The sequence below is a fragment of the Schistocerca piceifrons genome, chromosome 1, assembly GCF_021461385.2.
Source record: "Schistocerca piceifrons isolate TAMUIC-IGC-003096 chromosome 1, iqSchPice1.1, whole genome shotgun sequence".
Lineage (NCBI taxonomy): Eukaryota > Metazoa > Arthropoda > Insecta > Orthoptera > Acrididae > Schistocerca > Schistocerca piceifrons.
In genome coordinates, this window is record NC_060138.1 from 1,061,750,667 (window position 1) to 1,061,768,417 (window position 17,751).

The 17,751-nt window shown below is 38.0% G+C and overlaps 1 protein-coding gene across 3 annotated transcripts in view; it reads right to left on the reverse strand.

Moving 5' to 3' along the window:
* Nucleotides 1-17,751, reverse strand: part of LOC124797465 (fibrous sheath CABYR-binding protein) — a 103,730-nt gene that overhangs the window by 64,063 nt on the left and 21,916 nt on the right. Inside the window, exons 3-7 of one of the 3 annotated variants that reach the window (XM_047260789.1) lie at nt 14,596-14,745; nt 13,239-13,399; nt 12,870-13,016; nt 11,304-11,388; nt 10,075-10,289 (exon numbers count right to left, since the gene is read on the reverse strand). In XM_047260789.1, coding sequence (XP_047116745.1) covers nt 10,075-10,289; nt 11,304-11,388; nt 12,870-13,016; nt 13,239-13,399; nt 14,596-14,745 — 758 coding nt within the window. Of the gene's footprint in view, nt 1-10,074; nt 10,290-11,303; nt 11,389-12,869; nt 13,020-13,238; nt 13,400-14,595; nt 14,746-17,751 lie in introns of all 3 variants that reach the window. The other 2 variants (XM_047260788.1, XM_047260790.1) reach the window with 2 other exon arrangements.

Here is a 17,751-nt window from a genome sequence, read left to right on the forward strand (position 1 = left end):
TACTTACAGTCACTAAGGTGGTGAAGCATTTGGCTGTGTATAGTACCTGGATCTGGGGAAGCACTTTTGCATTGTGCTGGTGCATAGCCGAATTCCCAGTGTGTAAAATGGGCCACCACAGTTCATGCACTTGGGAGGATGCTTCTTGGGTATTGGGCATCTTGTACTCAAGTGTTGAACAGTTTTACCATTAGGAATAGATGTCAAGAACTGATGGAAAGCCGCAGCTGCTGAGGTCATTAAGCCACCCGGTCAGTGATACTTCAGATATGCCCATGTAAAACAGGTTGTGATCGTCAGATGTAAACGTGGAAACGCACTATTAAGAGGTGAAGTGGCCTACAGAATGGACACTGTTGAAGGTGAAGGGATATGCAGATGAGACAAAGCCTATTTATCCATGGAACCAAATATTATGTGATTTAGAAGAGCCTTCAAGGAAGCAAAGATGAGAGACGTTCATGTTCTCCTCCAAAAGCATTTCAGGTAAACTTGGGTAGATTGCAAAAATCTTGCTTTCTACAAGAATATAACTGATTGTAAAACAGCTGTGAACAATGCAAAGGACTCACACTTTGAAATTCATCCAGAGGATTAGATGCCAATGTAATTTAGACGGGACAGGGCAGGGCTTGTAAACTTGTGACTTTTAACTACTTTTATTTAATGTCACACACTCTTTGTAACAGTCAAATGTAGTCATTAAACTGTTTTCTTTTCTCCTTTGTACCAGTACTACGTTGTCTCTTTACTCTTATGATTACATTTGCACATCCATCTCTACAAAAGCTAGACTCAATGAATCCAAATTATTTTTGGTTATAACTAGTTAAAGAAAAGCCAAATATTTCAGAGCAGTCAGAAGTACAGTCTTCTGGTTAACATCATTTTGAATGACTGCTGTACAAAGGAAGTAAGAAGTTTTGTGTGTTTATATAAAGTGTGCTGGTGCAGTCACTGCAGTTTGCTTCTGGATGCCCATTCTGTTCAATGAACACAAAACAGAATTAATGTGTTAAGTGGGCAACACAGCCTTATCTATTGTTTGCAAAAGCATGTTTTACTATGCAGCATACATTGTCAACTGTCAGTTTGCTTTGCCCTTTGAAACTCCCCCTCTTTCCTCACCATATTACCAGAGGTCCATGTAGCTGTGATTGCGTTGTGTGAGTTACTACAATGAACTGACCTGAGGATATACTTTTAATATAATAAAGACATAAGATTGTTAGTTCACCAGCCAATCTAATATGTGTTTTCCTAAATTACTTCACACAAATTCCAAGAAGGTTCCTAAAAAATAGGGGCTGGTCATCACCTATCTCATTACCTGTTAATTATCAGTCATTTGAAAGCAACAGCTTCTTCTTATTATTATTATTATTATTATTATTATTATTATTATTATTTCTCTTTGCTGTCTCAGACATTATGTCTGGTTAAAAATGGAAAGTGACGCGGACCTTGATCAAGCGTGACTTCCTTTTAACTGTACAGTATATGTTACATGGCAATTAGGAACTTTCGGGTAATTGACCATGTATCAATAATTACAGATTTCTGTAGTTGTATATATACGTTTGGATGTAGCTGTATCGCGCTGATGTACTGGTGGATATTGTGCGGTATGACTCCTGTAGTTGATAGTATAATTGGTATGATGTCAACTTTATCCTGATGCCACGTCTTTGACTTCCTCAGCCAGTTGGATGTATTTTTCAATTTTTTCTCCTGTTTTCTTTTGTATATTTGTTGTATTGGGTATGGATATTTCGATTAGTTGTGATAATTTCTTCTTTTTATTGGTGAGTATGACGTCAGGTTTGTTATGTGGTGTTGTTTTATCTGTTATAATGGTTCTGTTCCAGTATAATTTGTATTCAACATTCTCCAGTACATTTTGTGGTGCATACTTGTATGTGGGAACATGTTGTTTTATTAATTTATGTTGTATGGCAAGTTGTTGATGTATTATTTTTGCTACATTGTCATGTCTTCTGGGGTATTCTGTATTTGCTAGTATTGTACATCCGCTTGTGATGTGATCTACTGTTTCTATTTGTTGTTTGCAAAGTCTGCATTTATCTGTTGTGGTATTGGGATCTTTAATAATATGCTTGCTGTAATATCTGGTGTTTATTGTTTGATCCTGTACTGCAATCATGAATCCTTCCCTCTGTATATATTGCCTTTTCTTAGCCATGTGTTGGATGCGTCTTGATCGATGTGTGGCTGTGTTAGATGATACGGGTGCTTGCCATGTAGTGTTTTCTTTTTCCAATTTACTTTCTTCGTATCTGTTGATGTTATGCGATCTAAAGGGTTGTAGAAGTGGTTATGAAATTGCAGTGGTGTAGCCGGTGTATTTATATGAGTGATTGCTTTGTGTATTTTGCTAGTTTCTGCTTGTTCTATAAACAATTTTCTTCAACTGTCTACCTGTCCATAATGTAGGTTTTTTATGTCGACAAATCACCTTCCTCCTTCCTTTCTGCTTAATGTGAATCTTTCTGTTGCTGAATGTACGTGATGTATTCTATATTTGTGGCACTGTGATCATGTAAGTGTATTGAGTGCTTCTAGGTCTGTGTTACTCCATTTCACTACTCCAAACGAGTAGGTCAATATTGGTATAGCATAACTATTTATAGCTTTTGTCTTGTTTCTTGCTGTCAATTCTGTTTCCAGTATTTTTGTTAGTCTTTGTCTATATTTTTCTTTTAGTTCTTCTTTAATATTTGTATTATCCTTTCCTATTTTTTTGTCTGTATCCTAGATATTTATAGGCATCTGTTTTTCCCATCACTTCTATGCAGTCGCTGTGGTTATCCAATATGTAATCTTTTTGTTTAGTGTGTTTTCCCTTGACTATGCTATTTTTCCTACATTTGTCTGTTCCAAAAGCCATATTTACATCATTGTTGAATACTTCTGTTATCTTTAGTAATTGGATGATTTGTTTATTTGTTGCTGCCAATAGTTTTATATCATCCATGTATAGCAAATGTGTGATTTTGTGTGGGTATGTTCCAGTAATATTATATCCATAATTTGTATTATTTAGCATGTTGGATAGTGGGTTCAGAGCACGGCAGAACCAGAAAGGGCTTAATGAGTCTCCTTGGATATTCCACGCTTAATCTGTATTGGCTGTGATGTGATATTATTTGAATTTGTTTGGATATTAAGTGTGGTTTTCCAATTTTTCATTAGTAACCATGAGTGGGGTACACTATCAAAAGCTTATACGCAGTGCAGCGACCTTTGTTCAGTTTTAGCTTGATATGTCAACTCTGTATCTATTATCAGTTGCTCTTTACATCCTCGTGCTCCTTTGCAACAGCCTTTTTGTTCTTCATTTATAATTTTGTTCTGTGTTGTATGTGTCATTAATTTCTGTGTAATGACTGAGGTTAATATTTTGTATATTGTTGGCAGGCATGTTATGGAGCGATATTTTGCTGGGTTTGCTTTGTCTGCTTGATCTTTAGGTTTCAGATAAGTTATTCCTTGTGTAAGTGTATCAGGGAATGTGTATGGGTCTGCAATGTAACTTAAATAATTTAGTTAGATGTGAATGTGTTGAGGTGAACTTCTTTAGCCAGAAATTTGCTATTTTATCTTTTCCAGGGGCTTTCCAATTGTGCGTAGAATTAATTGCTCGGGTGACTTCATCTTGCAAAATTATCACTTCAGGCATTTGTGGTATCATCTTGTATGTGTCTGTTTCTGCTTGTATCCACCATGCATGTCTGTTATGTTGTGCCGGGTTTGACCATATGTTGCTCCAGAAGTGTTCCATGCCTGTTATGTTTGGTGGATTGTCTATTTTAATGTGTGTGTTATCTATTGTCTGGTAAAATTTCTTTTGGTTTGTGTTGAACGTTTGGTTTTGTTTCCTTCTATTTTTACTTTTTTTGTATCTTCTAAGTCGTTTGGCCAATGCTTGTAATTTCTGCTTCTTTTCATGTAATTGCTCCTTCGCTTATTGTTGTGAGATTTTACCTAACCTTTTTAGTTTTTTGTCTGATATTTCATTTCTTATAAATTGTGTTAGCTGTCCGATGTCTTTTCTCAGTTTTTCTATTCTGATCCGTAGCCTGTGTTGCCATGCTGGTTTTGTGGGTTTCTTCTGTGTGTTGGTTGGTTCTGATCTCTGCCTAGTGTGTATATTTAGTGTAGTGAGTGCTCCTATATAAACCAGTAGTTATAACTCTTCCATAGTTGTGTTTTCATTTATTTTGTTGTGTATGATTGTGTTGATAGTTGTCACTGTTGTTTCGACTTGTGGGTTATTTGGTGGTCTATGCAAGAATGGTCTAATGTCTGTATTTGTGTCTTTGTATTCTATATATGTCAGCTGAAAATTTTTTTCTATATCTAACACGTGTGTCACTTCGTGTTCTATTTGTGTTTGTTCTGGTGGGTGTCTTACAATTTTGTTTTCCTCTGATTGTTTCATTGATGCGTGTTGTTCTTTGTTTGCTTGCTCTGGGATGTTTGAGTCCATTACTGTATTTTCTCCTTCTTCTGATTGCACATTATTTTGCTCCAGTATTTGTTGTACTTGTTGTTTGATGTTTTCTAATTCTGACTGGGGTATCCTGTTATTTTTGATTATTATATGGATCTGGATAAACTGAAAGAACCAGAGGTTGTACAGAGTTTCAGGGAGAGCATAAGGGAACAATTGACAGGAATTGGGGAAAGAAATACAGTAGAAGAAGAATGGGTAGCTTTGAGGGATGAAGTAGTGAAGGCAGCAGAGGATCAAGTAGGTAAAAAGACGAGAGCTAGTAGAAATCCTTGGGTAACAGAAGAAATATTCAATTTAATTGATGAAAGGAGAAAATATAAAAAAGCAGTAAATGAAGCAGGCAAAAAGGAATACAAACGTCTCAAAAATGAGATCGACAGGAAGTGCAAAATGGCTAAGCACGGATGGCTAGAGGAAAAATGTAAGGATGTAGATGCTTATCTCACTAGGGGTAAGATAGATACTGCCTACAGGAAAATTAAAGAGACCTTTGGAGATAAGAGAACCACTTGTATGAACATCAAGAGCTCAGATGGAAACCCAGTTCTAAGCAAAGAAGGGAAAGCAGAAAGGTGGAAGGAGTATATAGAGGGTCTATACAAGGGCGATGTACTTGAGGACAATATTATGGAAATGGAAGAGGATGTAGATGAAGATGAAATGGGAGATATGATACTGCATGAAGAGTTGGACAGAGCACTGAAAGACCTGAGTCGAAACAAGGCCCCCTGAGTAGACAACATTCCATTGGAACTACTGACGTCCTTGGGAGAGCCAGTCCTGACGAAACTCTACCATCTGGTGAGCAAGATGTATGAAACAGGCGAAATACCCTCAGACTTCAAGAAGAATATAATAATTCCAATCCCAAAGAAAACAGGTGTTGACAGATGTGAAAATTACCGAACTATCAGTTTAATAAGTCACAGCTGCAAAATACTAACGCGAATTCTTTACAGACGAATGGAAAACCTAGTAGACGCCGACCTTGGGGAAGATCAGTTTGGATTCCGTAGAAATGTTGGAACACGTGAGGCAATACTGACCCTACGACTTATCTTAGTAGCTAGATTAAGGAAGGGCAAACCTACGTTTCTAGCATTTGTAGACTTAGAGAAAGCTTTTGACAATGTTGACTGGAATACTCTCTTTCAAATTCTGAAGGTGGCAGGGGTAAAATACAGGGAGTGAAAGGCTATTTACAATTTGTACAGAAAGCAGATGGCAGTTATGAGAGTCGAGGGGCATGAAAGGGAAGCAGTGGTTGGGAAGGGAGTGAGACAGGGTTGTAGTCTCTCCCCGATGTTATTCAATCTGTATATTGAGCAAGCAGTGAAGGAAACAAAAGAAAAATTCGGAGTAGGTGTTAAAATCCATGGAGAAGAAATAAAATCTTTGAGGTTCGCCGATGACATTGTAATTCTGTCAGAGACAGCAAAGGACTTGGAAGAGCAGTTGAACGGAATGGACAGGGTCTTGAAAGGAGGATATAAGATGAACATCAACAAAAGCAAAACGAGGATAATGGAATGTAGTCGAATTAAGTCGGGTGATGCTGAGGGAATTAGATTAGGAAATGAGACACTTAAAGTAGTAAAGGAGTTTTTATTTGGGGAGCAAAATAACTGATGATGGTCGAAGTAGAGAAGATATAAAATGTAGACTGGCAATGGCATGGAAAGCGTTTCTGAAGAAGAGAAATTTGCTAACATCGAGTATAGATTTAAGTGTCAGGAAGTCATTTCTGAAAGTATTTGTATGGAGTGTAGCCATGTATGGAAGTGAAACACGGACGATAAATAGTTTAGACAAGAAGAGAATACAAGCTTTTGAAATGTGGTGCTACAGAAGAATGCTGAAGATTAGATGGGTAGATCACATAACTAATGAAGTATTGAATAGGATTGGGGAGAAGAGAAGTTTGTGGCACAACGTGACCAGAAGAAGGGATCAGTTGGTAGGACATGTTCTGAGGCAGCAAGGGATCACCAATTTAGTATTGGAGGGCAGCGTGGAGGGTAAAAATCGTAGAGGGAGACCAAGAGATGAATACACTAAACAGATTCAGAAGGATGTAGGTTGCAGTAGGTACTGGGAGATGATGAAGCTTGCACAGGATAGAGTAGCATGGAGAGCTGCATCAAACCAGTCTCAGGACTGAAGACCACAACAACAACATGGATCTGATCAGATAGTCATTGTTCTGTTAAAAATTTTAATTCTGGGTATCTGGTAATAAATGTTGTGTATACTTGTGATCTGTATCCAGTTGTGTTGGTTCCTAAGTTTGTTGCTTGGTAATAACAGAATATGAGGTGTCGGTTACTTCATCTGACCATCTCATCCTCTGTCTTTGTTTTCCTTCTAGAGTGGTTGCGGGAAGCATATCCTGCAAAACACCTCTATTTCGATTTAAATCATTTTCCGTGTGGTTAGCAGTGTCATTACCATTGTGGATGGGCATAGGGTTCAAGTGTCGTCCCCGACCATGACAGCGCTTGTCCGAGGCTACATTAGTTCTGTCCTGAACCAATTAATCACACTAAAAGGGGGGTTAGCCCTATTAGTGGTTTGTTCTTTTCGTCGCCTTTTACAACTAGCAGAACATCCCGGAGGCCTATTCTTTTCCTGGGCCTCCACGGGGTTTATTATTATTATTATTATTATTATTATTATTATATTTCTTTCCTTTCTCAGACATTATGTCTGGTTAAAAATGGAAAGTGACGCAGACCTTGATCAAGCGTGACTTCCTTTTAACTGTACGGTATATGTTACATTGCATTTAGGAACTTTCGGGTAATTGAATATGTATCAATAATTACACATTTCTGTAGTTGTATACATACATTTGGATGTAGCTGTATTGCATTGATGTACTGGTGGATATTGTGTGGTATGACTCCTGTAGTTGATAGTATAATTGGTATAATGTCAACTTTATCCTGATGCCACATTATTATTATTATTATTATTATTATTATTATTATTATTACAACAGCAAAAACTACTACTATTACTATTATTATTACTACTACTTCTTACATAGTTAACAGAGGCATTGTTGGACAGGAGTAATCACAAACAATGATGGATGAGATGACACGCAGTACATACATAATAGAGGTGGAGAAGTGTATTTATACCCAAAAATGGTAAGCAATGGGATATAGGCTAATGGATATAAATAACGTTCATGTTTGACACAGGTCAGTCTTCCAACATAAAAGTTGATATCAGACTCTCAGTAAGGAATATCCCCCTCCTCAGGCACTAAAGCACATTTTACATAAATTATTTATGCCGGCTACTAAACTGTCCAGAGTCCATGGGGGATATTGTCCCACTCTTCTCTCCAGGCAGTTTTCAATTCTTGCAGAGGTTTTGGAGGGGGTTTTCATTGAGAAATATATCTGCCAAGAACATCCCATGCTCGCTCTTCAGACTTTAGGTCTGGGGAGAATGCTGGCTATTCCATAGATTCAGTAACTCCACTCTCCAGCGTGTTCAACATCTCAGCAGTCCTGTGTGGGTGGGCACTGTCATCCATGAACAGAAAGTTGGGACCAACCACATGATAAACAGACAGACATGATCCAGAATAATCTCCCTGCAACACTGCTGTGCTGTACAAATTTATGCAGCTCTGTGTTCGGCCATTGTGCATAATGCCTGCCCAAACCATAACGCCTAGGCCATGTTGATGACATTTATGAACATTCTGTGGTGTGTAACATGTTGCCCTCTCTCCCCACACTACTTGGTGGCCAGAATCACTCGGCACAGTTAAGCAGGATTTGTTGGAGAACTTCACTGTGGACCACTATGGCTCACCCCCAACTAAAAGATTCCCTGTACCACTGAACTCTTTCTCCATAACGGCTTGGTTGAAGTGGGATGAATTTAACAGGCTTCTGAGCACGCAAAACAGCCCAATTTAATCAGCGTGAAATGGATGTGGCAAAGACAAATTTACCAGCAGTGGTTGCAAGGTCTGCAGTGGTCTACCTAGAGTGAGTTGTCTGTTCCTTTTTGCCACTAGGTTTACGTATTGATCCTCTTGTGGTTCAGTAATCCATCTACGACCACTGGCACGCTTTCACATAGTGTTTCCAACTTCAGTGGCCATTTTTAATCACAGGATGACACTTTTGGACACACTTTGACTGGCTTCGAGCTACCCAGCTGCTCATAAACAATTGTAAGCATTCAAATGATGTCTTGCAGACATGTCATACCAAAGCAAATGTCACACTATATCAGTTAGACGACCATCTTCGACAGACCCTGAACTTCATAAACTATCTAATGCATACAGAGCATTTGTGCACAGACTTCGTTGCAGTTAACACATCCCACCCTCTACATTTCCTTTTATCATCATTGGTCAGGTGTTCTGTACCAATTGGCAGATGTTTCTTAGCAAGTTTCAGTTGTTCCTTAACAATTGCCAAGCAGTGTATACATAATCTGTGTACTGTTCTTCACAAGTCAGTTTGTGAAGCCAGATCTCCAGCGATTGCCAGATCGGTATTTGGGCATACAGCCCATCATCTGTGGCATATATGTTGTAAGTCTATATCAAACAATGCGTTTGTCAGGTATGAAACCTTTATGATGTAAAAATTGACATAGATCTCTGTGGCGCACAGGTTGCCATGTGTACATGACAAAGCTTTGAAATACTAAATGGCCACTCTTCTCCGTCACATTGGACACTACTGCAATGCTCAATACAATGAAGAAATGAGGCCACCATTTAGAATTTGATAGCTGCAATATAGCTACACACGACAGTCTGTGTACAATAGAATCTACAACAATTTTAACATTATAACTATTCATGCCCAATTTGTTGGCATGTCCCATAACCAATACCCACTTCATCTGCAAGGTCTTGAATGGTTCAACGTCGATCTGCACGAACCTACTGTTGAAGTTTGACAACAATCTCTGACATTGTGCGGCTAACGGGCCTTCCAGTGTGAGCATCACCTTCGACATCTGTACGGCCAGTCCTGAACCAAGCATGCCACTCCAACACATGCGTACGGCTCATGCTCTGTCCCCCAAACACTTGTTGAATCATTGCAAGGGTCTCCGTAGCACTTTTCCTGAGATTCACACAGAATTTGATACACACACACTGTTCTGTTCACGGATCCATCGTAAAATTACCACACACCAAACACAGATTATTATGGAAATTACTGTGGACGCGCAACATGTCCTCCAAGCTGAATGCCACTCAGCACACTGACTCATCAGATATGCAGCTGTCACCACCAAGCAGTGCAAAGATCTACTACTCCTACTTTCCAGATGGCAGCACCAGTCCCAAAAATTTTGGATTCCACCTCATATTTCTTTTGTTAGATGACAGTCTAGGTCTGAAGTTACTGATCTGATGGAGACTGAACACAGGAATCAAATGTGTGGGATATCTGTCTTCTCTGGCCATGTTTAGCTCTTGATGTATTACTGAGAGCAAAGGACACAAAATACAAAAAAAATCAATACAATTCATAGTCACTTACTGGAATCCTGTGAATCTCCACTGAATCCAGGTATGGGTGGCGTCATGTAAGGAAGATCTTGATTGGCATGAATATGGCCCATTATTGCTGGAGCAGCTGGAATCTCATGAGAAGCTTGCTCCACTGGTGGAGGATTCAATGAGACAGCTCGTCGAGTCCGAGGAGGTGGAATTGGTTCACTCTCTATTTGTGCTGGAGGTACTGATGAAGCATTTCTAGATAATAAAGTTGAAGTCTTGGATCAATTTGCTGCACTTCTGTAATTACTGTGGCTACACAAACACCGTAATGCCACTTTCACATTAGTGATGCAATTACTTAACATTGAAAGAGAATGATATACAGCATAAAAACGTTGCTAAATTATTGGAAATTACTAATGTAAAATGAAAGTGGTAAGAACTTTAAATATATATTTTCTTATGTTAATATACAAGATCGTTTTGTGTGTGTGTGTGTGTGTGTGTGTGTGTGTGTGTGTGTGTGTGTGTGTGTTTTCTGAGTAAAAACAGATACGCTGTTTCATAATACCCACAGTATCAGGTTGATGCTAAATACCAGCGAACAATTTGATTATTGGTTTGAACAAAACAGGCTATACAAAGAATGGCCTCGGGGAATTATCTTACCTCCTCCTAACTTAGAGAGTACATCATCTGATTATAGAGAATCTCCAGTGGGAAAGGGAATCCAAAGCATGAGTACATTTTCATAATTCACATACATACAGCAGTGCAAGAAATAAATCATCTTCAATCTCAGAACAAAACCTAAGGACAACTGGGAATTGAACACTAAACCCACAGATTTGTGGTCTTACTTTTGAGGCATCATAATACACAAAATCCATTTATATAATTAAATAATGGCAGCGAATATCACACCATGTTAAAAAAATCTCAGTGTACACAAATAAATCAGTATCTCATGACACTTAAACTTTTGGTCAAAAATGTTTAGCAAACAGGTCACTTCACCTTCTTCTGTGCTGCCATGGCTTCCATGCCCCCAGCTTTCCCATTCTTTTACGCAAAAGTGGAAGCTGGTAAGTGATTTGTGAATTAAATGAAACAAAGGGACAATAGAACAATTGCCTGCAAATCTATAATAAATTAATGAAAGAATGTATTTTGATACAGAATAGACAATTACACCTATGTTATCTGACTTTGTTTTGTGGTTTTGAGAGTAGCTTAATATATACCCTACAAAAATTAATATTGCTGTACCTCACATGCTCCTCATGCCTTAATTCCACTGCACGTCCTGATGTATTTTGAACAGAGGATCCAACTTGAGCATAAGGATGTTCATCTAGAACAAATAATTGTGGAATATACATTAGTAGTCTCTGTCAAAAACTACAAACGAGGAATTAAAAAGCTGATAATTATCCTAAGACACACTTTGAAAAAAATGCAAACAACTTAAAAATATATACAAAATGCACTGAAAAGGTCAATTAATGACCTCAGAAAATAAAGAAAACAGGAGTTACAAATTAAATAGCATTACTGGCTTTCAAAATAATCACTATTATCTACAACGCCCTTCTGACTTCAGTTGTAAAGCTCTGGAAAATATCATTAAATGCTTCTTGTGGAATCGCTTGAAGCATAAGCCTTTCATGGCTAATTTAAGGCACGGGCACAAAAAAGTCTGCCGGCACCAAATCTGGAAGGAGGGTGTCTAACAACAGTCACCTCGACTTGCGTGAGGAAGTTGAGCATGCAGACGTTGCAGATATCCTGCTACACATGACCACAACACTTCGGACAATCCTTCAAGAAGTGGTTACTTCTTTTATTTTCTGAGACCATTCACCGAACTTTTCAGATCAACCTTGTATGTATATGCACTCTGTGAATTGACTTTATGTATGAAAAACCATGGTACTTGAGAAAAAGGACAATACTCTGCTCTGAAAGAAAACTGCATGAGTATTAAAGCGTTGCCAATAATTTTCATTCATTATAGTCTTGCATCAACAAAAGCTCTGAATTCTACAGTGAAATCACAAGGTTTTACAAATAAGCACAGGCTAATGGAACGTTCAAGTGGAATACAAAGAATGGAAGGAATAGACATAACAACTCACCATATAACTGAGGCACTGAGCAGTCAAGAGCCATGTAAAAAGATTTGAAACATTACTTAGTCTTCACAAAATGTCATTCATCAGCTCTCCACTAACTTGTGTCCCACCCACACCTCCATTCCCCTCCATGTGCATCTTAATACACCCACTCTCTGCTCCTCACAATGTCCCTCTTCCTCAGTCCTGATCCCTTCCAATCTAGTTAGTCACTTCATTGTGTCCCACACACAATCTCACAGGTGACACATTACTATCCCATCCTCTTGTTGCTTCTCCCTGTCCGCTAACAGCCACGCATCTCTATCACCCTTCCTCCCCGTCCCTGCCTCCTTTGTGTCCTCTCACCCTCTTCCCCTGACAAAGCACTTCATTCTAGTCAAATGGCAGCACCAATACAATGGAATCAGCCACAACCATGCAGATAGCTAGTTCTCTCTCTCTCTCTCTCTCTCTCTCTCTCTCTCTCTCTCTCTCTCTCCCCCCCCCCCCCCCCACCCCCACCCCAAAAAAAATAGAAAAAAGGATAATATTGTCTGAAAGTTGCATTTTTTTCTGTCTTGTTTCTGTGTTTATTGACTACTCAGCTCCTGAACAATATTATATACATAGGTTATTATTTTTCTCTCCATCACATCTACATACAATGAGAGTATGTAAACCACCAGTCATATAATTAAGCTCATATTAGTGAACATACTTGACTTCAACTTGTCATAAGGATGCTCCGACTTCACAGTTGCATAGGATGGAAATGAGTCTGCTGGCTGCAGGTTTCTCTCTGCAGTTTCTGCTAAGGTTTCTTGCTGTGAAGTGGTAGGTGCATCATTTTGTGGCAGTGGTCGAGCTACTGGGAAATATCATGATTTATTAGTACTAAAAATATTCCAATTATTATGAAGGACAGATAATTATTGTTTAAATAATCTCCATAAATATTAACTCATTTCATTATTTAAAATAGATAAGTTAAGGAGCATAAGAATACATAAACAAACATCAACTTAGTTGCTTTTCTGTTAGATCAAAGAGACTTGAGCTTCCAAATAGCAAACTGAAAATTACTCACAGAGTGGGTGGGTCACATTCTTATTTTCTCCAACTGTAGCATAAAGCTCCGAACTCGTATCACCATTTGGTTCTTGCTCCCAAAGAGGCAATCTGCTCTCCACTTGTGACCTATCCGAGTCAACAGGAATGTCTGGTAGGCTTCTATTTGCGCTAGCAGGTCTGTAAGATATTTAAAATTTCCATGTATCAATACTGTTCTCTACAGAAAGAACTATTTCATCAAAAAATACCAACTAATAAACAGTATTCTGTTTGTCATGCTCAACAATTCTAAGGTAGCACTTTCATAACACATAAAATGTTTGAGCACTAAGCTCTTAAGAGCAAAGAAACGAATTAAGTATGAATTAATATGATAGTAAAAAATACTGGGGTACGTTACATACAATATGAAAACGGACAAAAAATTTTAGTGCTGGTATTGAATAGTACCTAGGTACATAAGCAAGATAGTGAACATTCGTGTGTGTGTGTGTGTGTGTGTGTGTGTGTGTGTGTGTTTTGGGAAAGAAGTTGGGGAAGGATAAAAGGGGAGGCAGTGCTCTCACAGAAAACTGACAGTGCTTGTCTTCATCATTCCACGCAAGTTCAATACAATAAGTGGTTTTCTGTCATTTTGCTGTCAAATCACAAACAAAATAATTTTCAGGATGGAACTTGACTGTAGCTCAGTATTGATGTTAAATTGGGCATTCTAGAAGGAACAAAATATTGGGTCACCTCATCAATTAACAAGTACATGCAACCATATATAGCTTCATTATCCTTCTGATACCAAGCAATGGCCCAAAAGTGAAAGAAAGGCAAAGGCAATTCAAATGATCACCTATGGTTGTTTTCATGATATAACCCCCCCCCCCCCCCAACACACACACACACACACACACACACACACACACACTATGTAGAGACAGAATTCTCTCTTGTGGCTGTTTGAGGACATTAACTGAAATAATAACATAGGGGTCAATCTGCCAGTTTCAGTATTTACTGTTGATCATGGTTTACTGTTCCACTTAAAGGGTGTAACTGGTAATAAACTGCTGGGATTTAAACTGTTTTACCCAACCATCTCACTATATCTGTAGCCTGTGTACTTGCCAATATCTGCAGGGAACCCCACTTCTGAGATTCTTTAATTTTTCTCAAAATTTAACATACTAATAAAACAAAAAGTCTGAGCCACTGATTTGGTCTCAGGATCATGTTATGAACAGACAGAGAAGTGAAAGATGCATAGAAGGTAAGAGTGTACAATATATTACATATAACAAAAAGTAACATCACATCTTCAATCAATAACATTCGCACTACCAAAATAATTTCATAACATGCAGATCTACAACAAAATCTACCTTCTACTTATATCATTAGAATCTGTAACTGGTGTAGTGCTTCGAACAGTTACTGTGGTGTCATTGAGTTCACTTGGTTGGTGATTATGGTTTAAGTTTTCTTCTGGATTTGTTATTTTCACAACACCATCAAGGCCCAGTAACTCATTCCTAGGACAGCAAAACATAAAAACAAATCACAGAAAAAGCTAACGTACAAAATAATACACAAAACATAAACAGCATACATAGCATACACTCAATTATAAACCAATTCTGTAACATTTAAGCGGCAAAAACGATATCACACACACATAAACATACGTAGTTGGGGTGGGAGTGCTGTGGAAGCTGAATGGTCAAGAAAATGTAAGTGCAACCTGGGAAAGAGAAATAGGAAATAAACTAAACAGATTTAAACAACAGCAAGATCAACAGAGACATGCATAGTGTTCTACCAAGACATTACATTGAATTACAGAAAAAGCTCAACAAAACCCACTTTTAGTTACATATGCACAACTTTTACTGCAGTCTGAACACTCAGTTAAAAACAAATCAGTCTGTTTGAATGTCATGTGCACTATATAACTGGCTGATATGTTGCATTTACTTGACAATGCTGGTTCACATGCACTCTAACGAACCACTATAATGGTAATTTTAAAAATCATTTTTCATAATAATCATTTTGAATGAGAGCAGACAAGATTACTTAACTAAGATTACTTTCGAATTGTTGTATTAAGTCAGTACTTTATGTCTAATGCTCACTGCCAATGAGATATTAACACTAAGAAGGAGAAAGGCCAATGTGTGATATCATTTTGCACACTTCCCCCAACTCAAGTCTGTAGTTTGTCTTTTTTCCTCTTAAGTGGAATCTTTACATCCAATACAAGCAAATTTTATATGGAATGATGGGGTTGCTGAAAGAAACAGGCAAACCTCAGTTTTGACAGAATAAGTCTGGTCACATTTTTGTTGTATAGCTGAATACCCCAAGTTAGCAGCAAATAATTCCATTTGTATTGCTATACAGAACTGTCAGATATAAAAATTGATTTATGTTAATGTAATTATGTTCTTTCTTTGAATTTAGGAAACACATAATGTGCAACAATTAAAAATGATGCTCTTGTGGTTTAGCTCTTTTTGCCACCGCCTCCTTCACTTATGGGTATATCTAAAAGACACAACACCACTTTGAATCTTCGTATGGTGAAATTAGTCCATCTAATAGAATTATACTCCTCACTTCCCCCCCCCCCCTCCCCCTTGTTCTTATAATATACAGGTAATTGTCACACCACATTTACATAAAATCCTGAAGATCTTACTTAGACCATATTACATTAAAACTCATTATTTAGTAGAAAATCCAGGATGGAACATAACAATATTATGAAAAGACTATCACTAAGCTTTCAGCCAGTAAGGCGTCTGTGAAAAATACACACACACACATACACACACACACACACACACACACACACACACACACAAACGCAACTCTCACACACGACTGCAGTCTCAGGCAACTGAGGCACACTGCTTACTGGCCGAAAGCTTTATCTGTGACAGTCTTTCTGTTATGCCTATCTGCGATTCAGCATCTCCTCTATATGGTGAGTAGCAGCTTTCCTCTTCAGAATGTCATTATTTAGTAGTTCATTTAAGCCATGCTGATCCAACTAGTCTATTTAGTTTTACACAAAATCTTTTCATTTAAGAGAGATTGGTAACTGACTGTTTCCAGGCTATGTGATTGCAAAAATGTTGTAAACTGATAATTGTTTCTTCCAAAAACATTTAATTATTCTAAATCTCTCGCCCCCCCCCCCTTCCAGACTTACTTTATCTGAAAAACTATTAATTACAAAATTATTCGCAACTAAAGTTTTGTGAAATACTTCAATTATTTGAAATTTAAACTTCCGTTTAATTCCCAGATCTGGTGTTATGTTTCTGTTGCCTTCAATCTTCTTACTTAGATAATACATCTGGTCATCCAAATAATGTACTCAGTTAGAAAGTGAATAATTTAGGTATATTAGAAACTTGAGAAACTTCCATTGTGAAGCACAATATTAATGTTGTGCTGCTTGGAACAGTCAAGTCAATTATTTGTCTAGGCGTAACACTACAAAGCTATATGAGATGGAATGAGCATGTAAGGATGGTAGCAGGGAAGGCAAATGGTTGCAGAATTTTAGAGAAGTGTAGCTGAAGTATAAAGGAGATTGCATGTAGGACACATTCCTGAGCACTGCTTGAGTGTTGCCGGCACGGTAGCTCAGCGTGCCAACAACGAACTTCAACAGATGTCATGCGACGTCCGCAACGGGGGGTGAGGGGTGGGAAGTGTTGGGATCCCCACCAGGTCAGATTAAAGGAAGATGTCAAAGCAATTCAGAAGCGCGCAGCTCAGCTAGATTTCTTACTCATAGGTTCAATCAAGATGCAAGTGTTTTGGAGATATTCCATGACATATATACTTCTACCAGACAATGACTCTACAGTCAGCACTCAGTAGGGCCTAACAACGGTAATAACATCTATGAGATAAAAATCCACACTTGGACATAATCATATAACATCTACAAGGAAAAAGTCTGTGTCCAGCTACCACTCAGCCCACATTTCAGTGCAAAAGTTCACCAACATGTAAAATTTCTTGTGTAAAAGTCTGATGTCAGCATTCACCTGACTTCAATATGGGAATCTGTCTTGGAAAACTATCACTGTCAGAACCTATTATGTGCAGTAACTAGCTTGATTTAGTAGTATTATTATGAAGAAAAGAGGGCTGATCAGAACAGCATTAATAATCATATTCTTAAAGACATTTAATAATATGAAAATACTGACTTTTTCCAATCATCGCCAAATTGGATTAACACAAATTAATGTGGGAGGATATCAAAATTAAGTCAATGGCGTTGTGCTTGTTATTGAAGTTTGAGACCTCCCATTAAAACAATTTCATAGTATGAGACTTCAATTTATCATGGCCCATTGAGGGCTTGCAGAGCCATAACCAGGTTAGTACTGCTCTAACTTCTTTACAAACAGAACACCACATAAATACCAACAGGGTAAAATACCACACTAGTCAAAGGATTTGGCCACTAACATTCTATGTAAACATCTGTCTAGCCTGGCCAAATATGAGAT